At 38.4% G+C, this 16,468-nt stretch overlaps 1 protein-coding gene across 1 annotated transcript in view; it reads left to right on the forward strand.

Annotated features, from left to right (window-relative positions):
- The window catches only part of kcnn3 (potassium intermediate/small conductance calcium-activated channel, subfamily N, member 3), a 129,024-nt gene that overhangs the window by 84,003 nt on the left and 28,553 nt on the right, over window positions 1–16,468 (forward strand). Inside the window, exon 7 of the mRNA XM_071396533.1 lies at window positions 2,771–2,881. Coding sequence (XP_071252634.1) covers window positions 2,771–2,881 — 111 coding nt within the window. The remainder of the gene's footprint in view (window positions 1–2,770; window positions 2,882–16,468) is intronic.

The following is a 16,468-nucleotide window of genomic DNA, read 5'->3' on the forward strand; positions in this document are numbered from 1 at the left end:
CCCACACCTTCACTTACAAAGCCAGATACACACACACACACACACACACACACACACACACACACACGGGGGTGGACACAGATACTCCCATACCCGCTGTTACTGACTGCATCCTACACACACCACTATCACAGAGCTTGACATGCACTCTCAATATGACTCCAGAAACATCCCACACAACACACACACTCACTCAAACACACACAAACACACAAACACACAAACACACAAAACACACACAAAATAGTTATATAGACACACTCAGAGGGTCTCTGTCTCTGAGAGGTTTTTATTTCTGTTCACGAGAAGAGAAGAGGGGGATGGATGGAGAAAGCTACAGAGAGAAAGATAGAGAGGAACAGAAAGAACAAGGAGGATGAGAGGAGGATAAGCAGAGAAGGGAAAAGAGAGGGGAAAGAGGAGGTGAGAGGTCAGAGACAGATGGAGAGAGAGAGAGAGAGAGGATAAGCAGAGAAGGGAAAAGAGAGGGGAAAGAGGAGGTGAGCGGTCAGAGACAGATGGAGAGAGAGAGAGAGAGAGGATAATAGGTTGAAGAGAGAGAAAGAGTGAGTGAGTATCTGGCTTTGTAAGTGAAGGTGTGGGCGTATGTTAGTACAGGATGTGATTTGTCCCTGGTTGAAAGTGATTGTAATGACTTTCTATAGGGGGAATTCTCACCCTCGTCTCTATGGCAACAGTGAAGGCCAACAGTGTTGGAATATACCATTGCCCTGAGGCTGGGTGGGGGGGACAGGTGTCAGCGTGCGTGCGTGCGTGCGTGCGTGCGTGCGTGTGTGTGTGTGTGCGTGCGTGCGTGCATGTGTGTGTGGGAGTTAAAAAGTGGGGAGTAGAATGGGGGAGTTTGTTAATGTATGCCAAATTAGATTAGAAAAACATGTCACTCTGCAAGGCTTTTCATTTTCTCATGTTCACATGGCTGTTGCTGTGTACGTGCATATGGCTGTGTACATGCGTGTGTGTGCGTGTCCTGTCACAGTTTTATTACAAAGATTTGTCTGCTGTCCCTAGATGTGTTTATTATACAGAAAGAGAGGGGGGGGGGGAGAGAGAGAGAGAGAAAGAGAGACAGAGAGACAGAGGGGGGGAGAGAGAGAGCGATAGAGAGAGAGAGAGAGAGACAGAGGGGGGAGAGAGAGAGCTGTGTGTTAATGTTTTATGACCTAGAGGAGAGATGGGGGATTCCCTGTTTATGACAGATATTTAGTTTGAAATCAGTGTTACTTTGTAAACCCACTCATACACACACACACACACACACACACACACACACACACACACACACACACACACACACACACACACACACACACACACACACACACACACACATATAAACATTGCGAGGCTTTCACTATATTTTATTGATATTTTACAAATAGAGTGTACAGAGAGACTTTTTGTCTGTTATGTTTTAGATGCGCTCGCTAAAGTTATTTTCAGCAAAAGTGTCTTGTTTTTTCAAGAGTATGCATTAAAGTCTAGTCCATTAGCAACAGGTTTATCAACATTCAGTATGCACGCACGCACACACATATTTTGATTAAACATTGTTAATCCTAATTAATTTCTTATCAGGAGTTATGTGACCTCATTAATACCTACTTCATCCCTCCATCTCCCTCTCCTCCTCTCTCACCAGCACATTCCTGTTCCCTCTCTTTCTCCTCCCTCTCCATCTCCCTCTCCTCCTCTCTCACCAGCACATTCCTGTTCCCTCTCTTTCTCCTCCCTCTCTATCTCCCTCTTCAGAAACATGTTTTCTCCTTCTCCACCGTACAAAACAGTATTTAATATGAAACTTAATATACTTCCCGTCCTTTCTCTTTCCATCTCTTTCCGTCTCTCTCCCAGGGATGTCTGTGAGACTCCATTCAAGCCACAGTTCTCCCTAAAATCAAAGTTTGTCAGACATTTTCCTAACGTCAGATGTTTTGTAGTTTTCTAAAGTAGTATTCCACATTCTATCTGTAGTTTAGACCCTGCTAGCTGCATTCATTAGGAGGAATCTACAGCCATCAATCCCAAGTCAATGGAAAGGATTGGCACCATCTAATTCAGACTGGCACCATCTAATTAGATTGAATTCTCATTCGTTTGGGAATGAGGCTTGCAGATTTCTACTAATGCATAGAATCTTGACTTGAAGTTGGACTTCAGACCATTCTAGAGGTATGAAAATGTCTGAGTACATCTCTCTCTCTCTTTCAATTCAATTTCAATTTCTATTTGAGGGGCTTTATTGGCATGGGAAACATATGTTTACATTGCCAAAGCAAGTGAAATAGATAAACAAAATGAAATAAAAAATGCAAATGAGCAGTAAATATTACACTCACAAAAGTTCCAACGTAATAGAGACATTTAAAATGTCATAATATGTCTCTCTCCTCTCTCTCTCTCTCTCTCTCTCGCTCATCTGAGATTCATTCATTCATTCTCTCTCTCTCTCTCTCTCTCTCTCTCTCTCTCTCTCTCTCTCTCTCTCTCTCTCTCTCTCTCTCTCTCTCTCTCTCTCTCTCTCTCTCTCTCTCTCTCTCTCTCTCTCTCTCTCTCTCTCTCCCTCCATCCTTGTTGTCTGTTGATGATACACAGATTGTCCTCCGCCTTTCTTTCCCTCGTTTTTCCTAATTGAGATCCACTGATTGACAGATTGTGTTGACTCTCATCTCTCTCTCACTCTCTCTTTCTTTCTTTCTTTCTTTCTCTCTATCTTTCTTTCTTTCTTTCTCTCTCTCTTTCTCTCTCTCAGGGTGCGGGCTGTACAGCTCTGGTGGTTGCCGTGGTAGCAAGGAAGCTGGAGTTGACCAAGGCGGAGAAACACGTCCACAACTTCATGATGGACACACAACTCACCAAGAGGGTATGTGTGTTTGTATGTGTGTGCGTTTGTATGCTGTTGGCCTCTGATCTGGTTCTCTGCTTTAGGGTTAGAAATAGGGGGGGGGGGGGGGGGGTGTGAGGGTTTTAAGTCGCTGAAAGCACTGATGACTCCTGAGCAGCATGCAAGCTCTGATTGGCCCTCAGATGCACACGTGGCACCTGCGATGAAGTGACACTGTTCCTCCAAGAGAGAGTTGTGTTGCCAGGATGGAAAGCACTGGGCAGGGGGACATATCTTTCTCTCCCTTACCATCCTCTTTCTTTCTATCTCCCCCTTCTACATCTTTCCTTAACTCTCCCATCTGTATCTCTCACCCACCTTCTCTTCGCCCCTGGGCCATTCTCTCCCTCTCTTGCCCCCCCCCCCCCTCGCTCCCTCCTTCCATCCATGCACTAGTCCTTCTCAATTTTTCATGCAGTTTAAAGATCCAAGCTTCAAAAATAGCCCCCACTATGAAATATGTAGGGTACATTATGTCTCTATGTATCTGGCAGGCGAGAGGAGAGCAGAGCAGAGAGAGGTGATCAATAATTTTAGCTTAGATAAAGTATCGACGCAGCGAAGGGAAAGAAGGACTCAGCTCTCAGCTCCTCTCTGGGAAGGGGAAGCTCGGACCAGACCGCAGCGGAAAACAGAGGAGCCACATGGTCTCTTTAGGAAGTTTCACACACTCCGATGGGATTGGCTTTTCTTACACTGGGGCATACTCACTGGTATAGGCGAATGCACAAACACAAGCCTGCACATGCAGGGCTATAGTTGAGCGTAGTTTTCTTAGAGCGGTTTTATATTGGCCATTTTCCAGAACATTCATTGTATTAAAGGTTGCTACTGTGGATACACCGCCTGGGAACTTCAAGGACATTTTCTCTCTTATTCATCATTGACCTTTACGGCTTAGATAAACATTTGGCCACTGTTTGTAATGTTAGGATGTAACCTTCTGAAAACCTTCAGGGAACTCTTTCTATTGGTCAGAAAACATCCTCTGTCTCCCATAGTAACTTGGTCAATTAATGGCATTCGCTGGTTAAACCACGTGTCACACTCATTCCACGGAGGGCCGAGTGTCTTCGTGTTTTCGCTCCTCCCTTGTACTTGATTGGTGAATTAAGATCAAATCAAATCAAATGTATTTATATAGCCCTTCGTACATCAGCTGATATCTCAAAGTGCTGTACAGAAACCCAGCCTAAAACCCCAAACAGCAAGCAATGCAGGTGTAGATCACTGATTAGTAAGGAACTCCCGTCACCTGGTTGTCTTGGTCTTAATTCAATGGATAAAACTAAAACCTGCAGACTCTAGGCCCTCCATGGAATGAGTTTGACAGCCCTGAGTTATACCCTAAGCCAATAAGTTTGAGAAGCACAATGTCTTTTATTCACTGACCTGTTGGCTATCTATTGGTTTTGTGTTCAGTGTTTGATCCCAACAAAACCCAAACGCACACTCTACCACACACACACACACACACACACACACACACACACACACACAACACACACACACACACACACTCTACCACACACACACACACACACACACACACACAACACACACACACACACACACACACTCTACCACACACACACACACACACACACACTCTACCACACACACACACACACACACACACACACACACACACAACACACACACACACACACACACACTCTACCACACACACACACACACAACACACACACACACACACACACACTCTACCACACACACACACACACACACACACACACACACACACACACACACACACACACACACACTCTACCACACACACACACACACACACACACACACACACACACACACACACACACACACACACACACACACACACACACACACACACACACACACACACACACACACACACACACACACACACACACACACACACACACACACACACACACACACACACACACACACACACACACACACACACACACACACACCTCCCACAGGCCTTTATCTTGAGAAGGAGAGATTTCTCCTGCATCCTAGGTGACATTAAATAGAGGCTCCAAGTGAAGATGAGGCCTTGTACGTCTCTTTCTCGCTCCCCTCTCTCTCTCTCTTTCTCTCTCTTGCTCCTCTCTCTTTCTCTCTTTCCCTCTCTTGTCCTCACTCTTGTCCTTAACTCTCTCTCTCCTTTCTTATTCAGCCTCGACTCTCTCTCTCCTTTCTTATTCAACCTTGACTCTCTCTCTCTCCTTTCTTATTCAGCCTTGACTCTCTCTCTCTCCTTTCTTATTCAGCCTTGACTCTCTCTCTTCTTTCTTATTCAGTCTTGACTCTCTCTCTCTCCTTATTCAGCCTTGACTCTCTCTCTCTCCTTTCTTATTCAGTCTTGACTCTCTCCCTCTCCTTATTCAGCCTTGACTCTCTCTCTCTCCTTTCTTATTCAGCTTTGACTCTCTCTCCTTTCTTATTCAGCCTTAACTCTCTCTCTCTCCTTTCTTATTCAGCCTTGACTCTCTCTCTCTCTCCTTTCTTATTCAGCCTTGACTCTCTCTCTCTCCTTTCTTATTCAGCCTTGACTCTCTCTCTCTCTCCTTTCTTATTCAGCCTTGACTCTCTCTCTCCTTTCTTATTCAGCCTCGACTCTCTCTCTCCTTTCTTATTCAACCTTGACTCTCTCTCTCTCCTTTCTTATTCAGCCTTGACTCTCTCTCTCTCCTTTCTTATTCAGCCTTGACTCTCTCTCTCTTCTTTCTTATTCAGTCTTGACTCTCTCTCTCTCCTTATTCAGCCTTGACTCTCTCTCTCTCCTTTCTTATTCAGCTTTGACTCTCTCTCCTTTCTTATTCAGCCTTAACTCTCTCTCTCTCTCCTTTCTTATTCAGCCTTGACTCTCTCTCTCTCTCCTTTCTTATTCAGCCTTGACTCTCTCTCTCTCCTTATTCAGCCTTGACTCTCTCTCTCTCCTTTCTTATTCAGCCTTGACTCTCTCTCCTTTCTTATTCAGCCTTAACTCTCTCTCTCTCCTTTCTTATTCAGCCCTTGACTCTCTCTCTCTCCTTTCTTATTCAGCCCTTGACTCTCTCTCTCTCCTTTCTTATTCAGTCTTGACTCTCTCTCTCTCCTTATTCAGCCTTGACTCTCTCTCTCTCCTTTCTTATTCAGCCTTGACTCTCTCTCCTTTCTTATTCAGCCTTAACTCTCTCTCTCCTTTCTTATTTAGCCTTGACTCTCTCGCTCTCCTTTCTTATTCAGCCTTGACTCTCTCTCTCCTTTCTTATTCAGCCTTGACTCTCTCTCCTTTCTTATTCAGCCTTAACTCTCTCTCTCCTTTCTTATTCAGCCTTGACTCTCTCTCTCTCCTTTCTTATTCAGCCTTGACTCTCTCTCTCCTTTCTTATTCAGCCTTGACTCTCTCTCTCCTTTCTTATTCAGCCTTGACTCTCTCTCTCTCCTTTCTTATTCAGCCTTAACTCTCTCTCTCCTTTCCTATTCAGCCTTGACTCTCTCTCTCTCCTTTCTTATTCAGCCTTAACTCTCTCTCCTTTCTTATTCAGCCTTGACTCTCTCTCTCTCCTTTCTTATTCAGCCTTGACTCTCTCTCTCCTTTCTTATTCAGCCTTGACTCTCTCTCTCTCTCCTTTCTTATTCAGCCTTGACTCTCTCTCTCCTTTCTTATTCAGCCTTGACTCTCTCTCTCCTTTCTTATTCAGCCTTGACTCTCTCTCTCTCCTTTCTTACTCAGCCTTGACTCTCTCTCTCCTTTCTTATTCAGCCTTGACTCTCTCTCTCTCCTTTCTTATTCAGCCTTGACTCTCTCTCTCCTTTCTTATTCAGCATTGACTCTCTCTCCTTTCTTATTCAGCCTTGACTCTCTCTCTCCCCTTTCTTATTCAGCCTTGGCTCTCTCTCTCTCCTTTCTTATTCAGCCTTGACTCTCTCTCTCCTTTCTTATTCAGCCTTGACTCTCTCTCTCTCCTTTCTTTTTCAGCCTTGACTCTCTCTCTCTCCTTTCTTATTCAGCATTGACTCTCTCTCTCTCTCCTTTCTTATTCAGCCTTGACTCTCTCTCTCTCCTTTCTTATTCAGCCTTGACTCTCTCTCTCTCCTTTCTTATTCAGCCTTGACTCTCTCTCTCTCCTTTCTTATTCAGCCTTGACTCTCTCTCTCTCCTTTCTTATTCAGCCTTGACTCTCTCTCTCTCCTTTCTTATTCAGCCTTGACTCTCTCTCTCTCCTTTCTTATTCAGCCTTGACTCTCTCTCTCCTTTCTTATTCAGCCTTGACTCTCTCTCTCTCCTTTCTTATTCAGCCTTGACTCTCTCTCTCTCCTTTCTTATTCAGCCTTGACTCTCTCTCTCCTTTCTTATTCAGCCGTTACCAGATGATAACGCCCACACAGAGGGTTCCCTTCCTCACACTCACTCCTCTTCTCTTCTCTCTCTCTCTTTCTCATTCTCTTTTTCATTCTCTTACTCAATCCTCCATATCTCTCCAGTGATTGGGTTAATTCTAATTGAAGTCAGTCAATTCAGGAAGTAAACTGAAATTAAAAAATGATGTCATTGCTAAATGATCTCCCTCTCTCCGTGTGTGTGTGTGTGTGTGTGTGTGTGTGTGTGTGTGTGTGTGTGTGTGTGTGTGTGTGTGTGTGTGTGTGTGTGTGTGTGTGTGTGTGTGTGTGTGTGTGTGTGTGTGTGTGTGTGTGTGTGTGTGTGTGTGTGTGTGTGTGTGTGTGTGTGTATGTGAGACATGTCTCCTTCCTTTGTCACCTTTGACATGAGCTAAAGGTCACAGGTGAACACATGTTAGCCAGTGACATGCAGCATTGAAGGGGAGGTAGGTGGGAGGTCGTTGCCAGGGTAATTGGAAGTTTGTTGATGTTACGTGTTCTCCAAGAAAACACCATTCTAATGCCTTGTCCTCATTGCTAATTATACACTTATACACGTTACATACATTAGACGTCAATTACACTGTAAGCAGAAACTACATTTTACCATGGGGACATAGAGTAATCATATAAAGCTGTAGAAACCATGTTCTCGGAGTTGGTAATTGCCATTGACAATCCACAAACACACATGACAATCATTACCATTATTAATGATAATAAATGATAATTTCCAGTTAAAAAATAAACAAAAAATCATTGATAATAATCTCACCTAGATTCTAGCTCAACCCTCTGGTCCTCCTCTCTGGTCCTTGACCTGTCAGGACGTACATGTTGTCCTGTAATAATAATATCACCTAGATTCTAGCTCATCCCTCTGGTCCTCCTCTCTGGTCCTTGACCTGTCAGGACGTACATGTTGTCCTGTAATAATAATATCACCTAGATTCTAGCTCATTCCTCTGGTCCTCCTCTCTGGTCCTTGACCTGTCAGGACGTACATGTTGTCCTGTAATAATAATATCACCTAGATTCTAGCTCATTCCTCTGGTCCTCCTCTCTGGTCCTTGACCTGTCAGGACGTACATGTTATCCTGTAATAATAATATCACCTAGATTCTAGCTCATCCCTCTGGTCCTCCTCTCTGGTCCTTGACCTGTCAGGACGTACATGTTATCCTGTAATAATAATATCACCTAGATTCTAGCTCATCCCTCTGGTCCTCCTCTCTGGTCCTTGACCTGTCAGGACGTACATGTTATCCTGTAATCCCACATTAAGCGTTACCACACAGTTAATCCGATTAGTGACCAGATGTTGGACTGTTTTGCTGGAGTTATTGGGTTTTGGGCTCTAGACTGTGAAGCTGTTTATATTGAGAGGATGCCCTCCCCCCGCCCTGAGGTACATTCCAATGCTTACAGTGGGGAGTGAGTGGACTTAGTGATGTCATGTCCTTAGCCCTCACTGTCTCACCCTCATATGGAGTGGTCACCCACAATTCCCAGCAACCTACCCCCCCTCATGGTAACCTAACCCCCCCCATTGTTCCCTCCCCTTCAAACACCTGTTGATATGATAATAACATGAATATGTAGTATATAATAATATGATAATAACATGAATATGTAGTATATAATAATATAATAATAACATGGATATGTAGTATATAATAATATGATAATAACATGGATATGTAGTATATCATAATATGATAATAACATGGATATGTAGTATATAATAATATGATATTAACATGAATATGTAGTATATAATAATAACATGAATATGTAGTATATAATAATATGATAATAACATGAATATGTAGTGTATAATAATATGATAATAACATGAATATGTAGTATATAATATATGATAATAACATGAATATGTAGTATATAATATATGATAATAACATGAATATGTAGTATATAATAATATGATAATAACATGAATATGTAGTATATAATAATATGATCATTACATGGATATGTAGTATATAATATATGATAATAGCATGAATATGTAGTATATAATATATGATAATAACATGAATATGTAGTATATAATAATATGATAATCACATGAATATGTAGTATATAATAATATGATCATTACATGGATATGTAGTCTATAATAATATGATAATAACATGAATATGTAGTATATAATAATATGATCATTACATGGATATGTAGTATATAATATATGATAATAGCATGAATATGTAGTATATAATAATATGATAATAACATGGATATGTAGTATATAATATGATAATAACATGAATATGTAGTATATAATAATATGATAATAACATGAATATGTAGTATATAATAATATGATCATTACATGGATATGTAGTATATAATAATATGATAATAACATGAATATGTAGTATATAATAATATGATAATAACATGGATATGTAGTATATAATATGATAATAACATGAATATGTAGTATATAATAATATGATAATAACATGGATATGTAGTATATAATATGATAATAACATGAATATGTAGTATATAATAATATGATAATAACATGAATATGTAGTATATAATAATATGATCATTACATGGATATGTAGTATATAATAATATGATAATAACATGAATATGTAGTATATAATAATATGATCATTACATGGATATGTAGTATATAATATATGATAATAGCATGAATATGTAGTATATAATAATATGATAATAACATGGATATGTAGTATATAATATGATAATAACATGAATATGTAGTATATAATAATATGATAATAACATGGATATGTAGTATATAATATGATAATAACATGAATATGTAGTATATAATAATATGATAATAACATGGATATGTAGTATATAATAATATGATAGTATATAATAGTTTGTAGTATATAATAGTATGATAATAACATGGATATGTAGTATGTAATAATATGATAATAACATGAATATGTAGTATATTATAATATGATCATTACATGAATATGTAGTATATAATAATATGATAATAACATGGATATGTAGTATATAATAATATGATAACATGAATATGTAGTATATAATATGATAATAACATGAATATGTAGTATATAATATATGATAATAACATGCATATGTAGTATATAATAATATGATAATAACATGAATATGTAGTATATAATAATATGATAATAACATGGATATGTAGTATATAATAATATGATAATAACATGAATATGTAGTATATATGATAATAATAATAATATGATTATGTAGTATATAATAATACGATAACATGAATATGTAGTATATAATATGATAATAACATGAATATGTAGTATATAATATATGATAATAACATGCATATGTAGTATATAATAATATGATAATAACATGAATATGTAGTATATAATAATATGATAATAACATGAATATGTAGTATATAATAATATGATAATAACATGGATATGTAGTATATCATAATATGATAATAACATGGATATGTAGTATATAATAATATGATAATAACATGAATATGTAGTATATAATAATAACATGAATATGTAGTATATAATAATATGATAATAACATGAATATGTAGTGTATAATAATATGATAATAACATGAATATGTAGTATATAATAATATGATAATAACATGAATATGTAGTATATAATAATATGATAATAACATGAATATGTAGTATGTGCTGCCATCCTGTTAGAAGGTAACAGATTATTTTATTACAATGGTTAAGATGGATTTTCATTGTGTTCCATGGTGTTATTTGCCCCCTAGTGGAGCTTTCTGGTACTTAGACTGTACGCAAACAGGAAGTAGAGAATTCGTTCTGCACGCATAGAAGCAGCTAAAAACAACGCTACGGTGCAGGTCTTTCAGTGTAGTTATTTCTTGTCACGCTTCAGTCTTGGAAAATATTTGTTTGTAAGTTCGATTCAAGCATTTAGCTAATGATGATAATCTTGTTATTGATAGAGTTGCTTACATATCAATGTTGGTTGGTTGCATTTACTCACACAAATTGCAATGCCTTTCATGTATGCCGTTAGCTGTATTACTTTGCTCGTGTGTCATGCAAACGAATTGTAAAATATACAATACTGTAGTTTTTTTTAACCGATTCTAGTGTAATATGCTTTGTTATTCTACATAGATGGTTGTACATTATTAGAGTAATGAAAGGAGTTAGTCAATTACCATATGAGTAACAATTAGCTATATGGTTTGGCATCATGCCAGATGCATGGTACCTTAGCACGTGCTTTGTATTCATGCAACTTCAAATGTATAATGTACAGCTACAGTATGTTGGTCTGAGTTGAATACTAAAGTATATTATTTTCTGTATTTTGCAGTTTTATAACATAAACGTTTTCAATATTCATTCAAGAAAAGTCACGCCTTGGGAGTTTTATTGAAGACTTAGTTGTTAGCTATCTGTCTAGTTTTGCATGGGAACGCAACTCAAGGGCAGAATATTGTATATAATAATATGATAATAACATGGATATGTAGTATATAATATATGATAATAACATGAATATGTAGTATATAATATATGATAATACTATGAATATGTAGTATATAATAATATGATAAAAACATGAATATGTAGTGTATAATAATATGATAATAACATGAATATGTAGTATATAATAATATGATAATAACATGGATATGTAGTATATAATATGATAATAACATGAATATGTAGTATATAATAATATGATAATAACATGGATATGTAGTATATAATAGTATGATAATAACATGGATATGTAGTATATAATAATATGATAGTATATAATAGTTTGTAGTATATAATAGTATGATAATAACATGGATATGTAGTATATAATAATATGATAATAACATGAATATGTAGTATATTATAATATGATCATTACATGAATATGTAGTATATATGATAATAATATGATTATGTAGTATATAATAATATGATAACATGAATATGTAGTATATAATATGATAATAACATGAATATGTAGTATATAATATATGATAATAACATGAATATGTAGTGTATAATAATATGATAATAACATGAATATGTAGTATATATGATAATAATAATAATATAATATCATGGTTAGTATATATGTGGCCCATGCGGGAATCAAACCTCTAACTCTGGGGTTGCTAGCACCATGCACTAACAGGTCAGGACGTACATCAGAACCACCACCATTGTTCGTCATATTGCGTTTGCATATTGGTCACAGTGAGTTTGCTGTGTTATGTAAGGAAGGAGCCAGAATAGAAACAAAGCTGACTCCAGGTACGAGGTCAGGCCATGATAACCATATGGCACCAACATGGCTGGCCAGTGCCCAGGAAGGGGGACGCCATACGGCACCAACATGGCTGCCCAATGCCGAGGTACAGATGTAGGATCTTAATTCGAACCAGTTTGCTACAGCCGGAAAATAATCCTGCAGCAACAAGACATGTGAATTATTATTTGGATGGACATTTGTGTAAGTGTTGATACATTCTTCATAAGGCAAAATCAAGTCTGACATTTCTAAGTGGAAATTACAAATTTCAGAAGCCTTTTTAAACCTCAAATACACTACAAGTTCTCCTGCAGCAGGGTGATCAAATTAAGATCCTACATCTGTAGGGGGAAGCCATTGTCTGTGCCCAATAATGTTTGTACCATGTATGGTGCTGATACCATGGTGTGTTGCTACCATGCTGTGTTGTCATGTGTTGCTGCCTTGCTATGTTGTTGTCTTAGATATCTCTGTATGTAGTGTTGTGTTGTCTCTCTTGTTGTGATGTGTGTTTTGTCCTGTATTTATATTGTAATTATATTATTTCTTAAATCCCAGGTCCTGCCCCCACAGGAGGCCTTTTGCCTTTCAGTAGGCTGTCATTGTAAATAATAATTTGTTCATAACTGACTTGCCTAGTTAAATAAAAAATATGGCAGCAACATGGCTGGCTGGGAAGGAGATGGCCATATGGCCCTAATAGGGATACCAGATTGAGTAGGGAGGAATGGAATAAAGCAGAAAACGTTTGACCTCAGGAAATCCCATTGTTAGGTTATCTTCCTTTCCAATACTATCTCTGATCTGAATTAATATTGTGTTAATATGTGTTCAGTATCAACACTGAAAACAGCAGGACACGTGAAAGGATGACAATTATTTAAGATGTCTAACCTCTTGCAGTCTCTATTCCCCGCTGTCTGTTGTACTGATCCTGTTATAAGCTTTAGGAGAAGTCTATCTGCAGACCTCCTCCCAAATAAATAGGAAGGTGGAGCTAGTCTTGGTCCTGAAACTACCGCAGTAAAACGGTGCAGACATAGACTGCCATCTTTTATCACTATCATCTTAACCATGAAATGAATCAGCTGACAGATGACATTTGACCTGCCAATCTACTAAGGGTTCTGTGGATGCTAGATGTTTATTAAACCTGCTCTCCAATAACCTGTCCTGTCTGTCAGCATTCTAGAGGAACTTCAGTTCACTAAAACATGTCCTGTGGGAGTTAACCATTGGATGCCACTTCAAACAACTGTTATATTAGAACCAATAAGAACCCATAACCCAAGATGTTGACACACACAAATAGGTTATGATACAGTGGGTAACAGTACCCCTATGTGACTAACAAGGATGATAGTATTGTAACTATGTGACTAACAAGGATGATAGCGTTGTAACTATGTGACTAACAAGGATGATAGTGTTGTAACTATGTGACTAACAAGGATGATGGTGTTGTAACTATGTGACTAACAAGGATGATAGTGTTGTAACTATGTGACTAACAAGGATGATAGTATTGTAACTATGTGACTAACAAGGATGATAGCGTTGTAACTATGTGACTAACAAGGATGATAGTGTTGTAACTATGTGACTAACAAGGATAATAGCGTTGTAACTATGTGACTAACAAGGATGATAGTGTTGTAACTATGTGACTAACAAGGATGATAGCGTTGTAACTATGTGACTAACAAGGATGATAGTGTTGTAACTATGTGACTAACAAGGATGATAGTGTTGTAACTATGTGACTAACAAGGATGATAGCGTTGTAACTATGTGACTAACAAGGATGATAGCATTGTAACTATGTGGCTAACAAGGATGATAGCGTTGTAACTATGTGACTAACAAGGATGATAGCGTTGTAACTATGTGGCTAACAAGGATGATAGTGTTGTAACTATGTGACTAACAAGGATGATAGCGTTGTAACTATGTGACTAACAAGGATGATAGCATTGTAACTATGTGACTAACAAGGATAATAGTGTTGTAACTATGTGACTAACAAGGATGATAGCGTTGTAACTATGTGACTAACAAGGATGATAGCGTTGTAACTATGTGACTAACAAGGATGATAGTGTTGTAACTATGTGACTAACAAGGATGATAGCGTTGTAACTATGTGACTAACAAGGATGATAGCGTTGTAACTATGTGACTAACAAGGATGATAGTGTTGTAACTATGTGACTAACAAGGATGATAGCGTTGTAACTATGTGGCTAACAAGGATGATAGCGTTGTAACTATGTGACTAACAAGGATGATAGCATTGTAACTATGTGGCTAACAAGGATGATAGCGTTGTAACTATGTGACTAACAAGGATGATAGCGTTGTAACTATGTGACTAACAAGGATGATAGTGTTGTAACTATGTGACTAACAAGGATGATAGTGTTGTAACTATGTGACTAACAAGGATGATAGCATTGTAACTATGTGGCTAACAAGGATGATAGCGTTGTAACTATGTGACTAACAAGGATGATAGCGTTGTAACTATGTGGCTAACAAGGATGATAGCGTTGTAACTATGTGACTAACAAGGATGATAGCGTTGTAACTATGTGACTAACAAGGATGATAGCGTTGTAACTATGTGACTAACAAGGATGATAGTGTTGTAACTATGTGACTAACAAGGATGATAGCGTTGTAACTATGTGACTAACAAGGATGATAGTGTTGTAACTATGTGACTAACAAGGATGATAGCGTTGTAACTATGTGACTAACAAGGATGATAGTGTTGTAACTATGTGACTAACAAGGATGATGGTGTTGTAACTATGTGACTAACAAGGATGATAGCGTTGTAACTATGTGACTAACAAGGATGATAGCGTTGTAACTATGTGACTAACAAGGATGATAGTGTTGTAACTATGTGACTAACAAGGATGATGGTGTTGTAACTATGTGACTAACAAGGATGATAGCGTTGTAACTATGTGACTAACAAGGATGATAGCGTTGTAACTATGTGACTAACAAGGATGATAGTGTTGTAACTATGTGACTAACAAGGATGATAGTGTTGTAACTATGTGACTAACAAGGATGATAGTGTTGTAACTATGTGGCGGTAAAGTTGCTAGGGATAGCACCTTGGTGTTGTTGTGACATCATTATGACACTCTGGATAATTTCAGAATGTGCCAGCCAGCAAACGCAATGACATTTCCTACCTGCATGTTATCTGTCTACCTTCTGATTAAAACACACTCTTCTAGGTTGAATGAACTCTCCCATCAGCCCTAAGAACTGCTGTTCGTGTGTGTGTGTGTGTGTGTGTGTGTGTGTGTGTGTGTGTGTGTGTGTGTGTGTGTGTGTGTGTGTGTGTGTGTGTGTGTGTGTGTGTGTGTGTGTGTGTGTGTGTGTGTGTGTGTGTGTGTGTGTGTGTGTGTGTGTGTGTGTGTGTGTGCAGTCCTTGACTGCTGTGGACTCATGCTGATTAGCAGTGCTGCCAGGTCCTTTGTGCTCCTCAGACGGGGGGATAATTGTTTTGTTCACTGCACAGCACCTCTTTGAAGTCCTCATTCAATTTATGTCTTCAGAGATGTTCCCTCATTCAAAGGAAGGGGTTGAGGGGATTTTTCAGGCCCCTGTGTTGTAATTGCATAGCAACCTACTAAACCATACAGAATATACATAATCTACATATATAACAAGGCTAGCTAGGCATCCCTGGTGCTGGAGTTCCAGAAGCAGTGTGTTTTTCCAGCCATGCAGCACACCTGACTGTACTTAGCATCTAACACACTGAGCTAATTGATCCATTTCACTGATTGATACATGCTCCCTCACTGCCACTCTGCAGGGGGTCCTACTGATGATTTAACAGTGTTCTTCAACC

The sequence above is a fragment of the Salvelinus alpinus genome, chromosome 4, assembly GCF_045679555.1.
Source record: "Salvelinus alpinus chromosome 4, SLU_Salpinus.1, whole genome shotgun sequence".
Classification (NCBI taxonomy): Eukaryota; Metazoa; Chordata; class Actinopteri; order Salmoniformes; family Salmonidae; genus Salvelinus; species Salvelinus alpinus.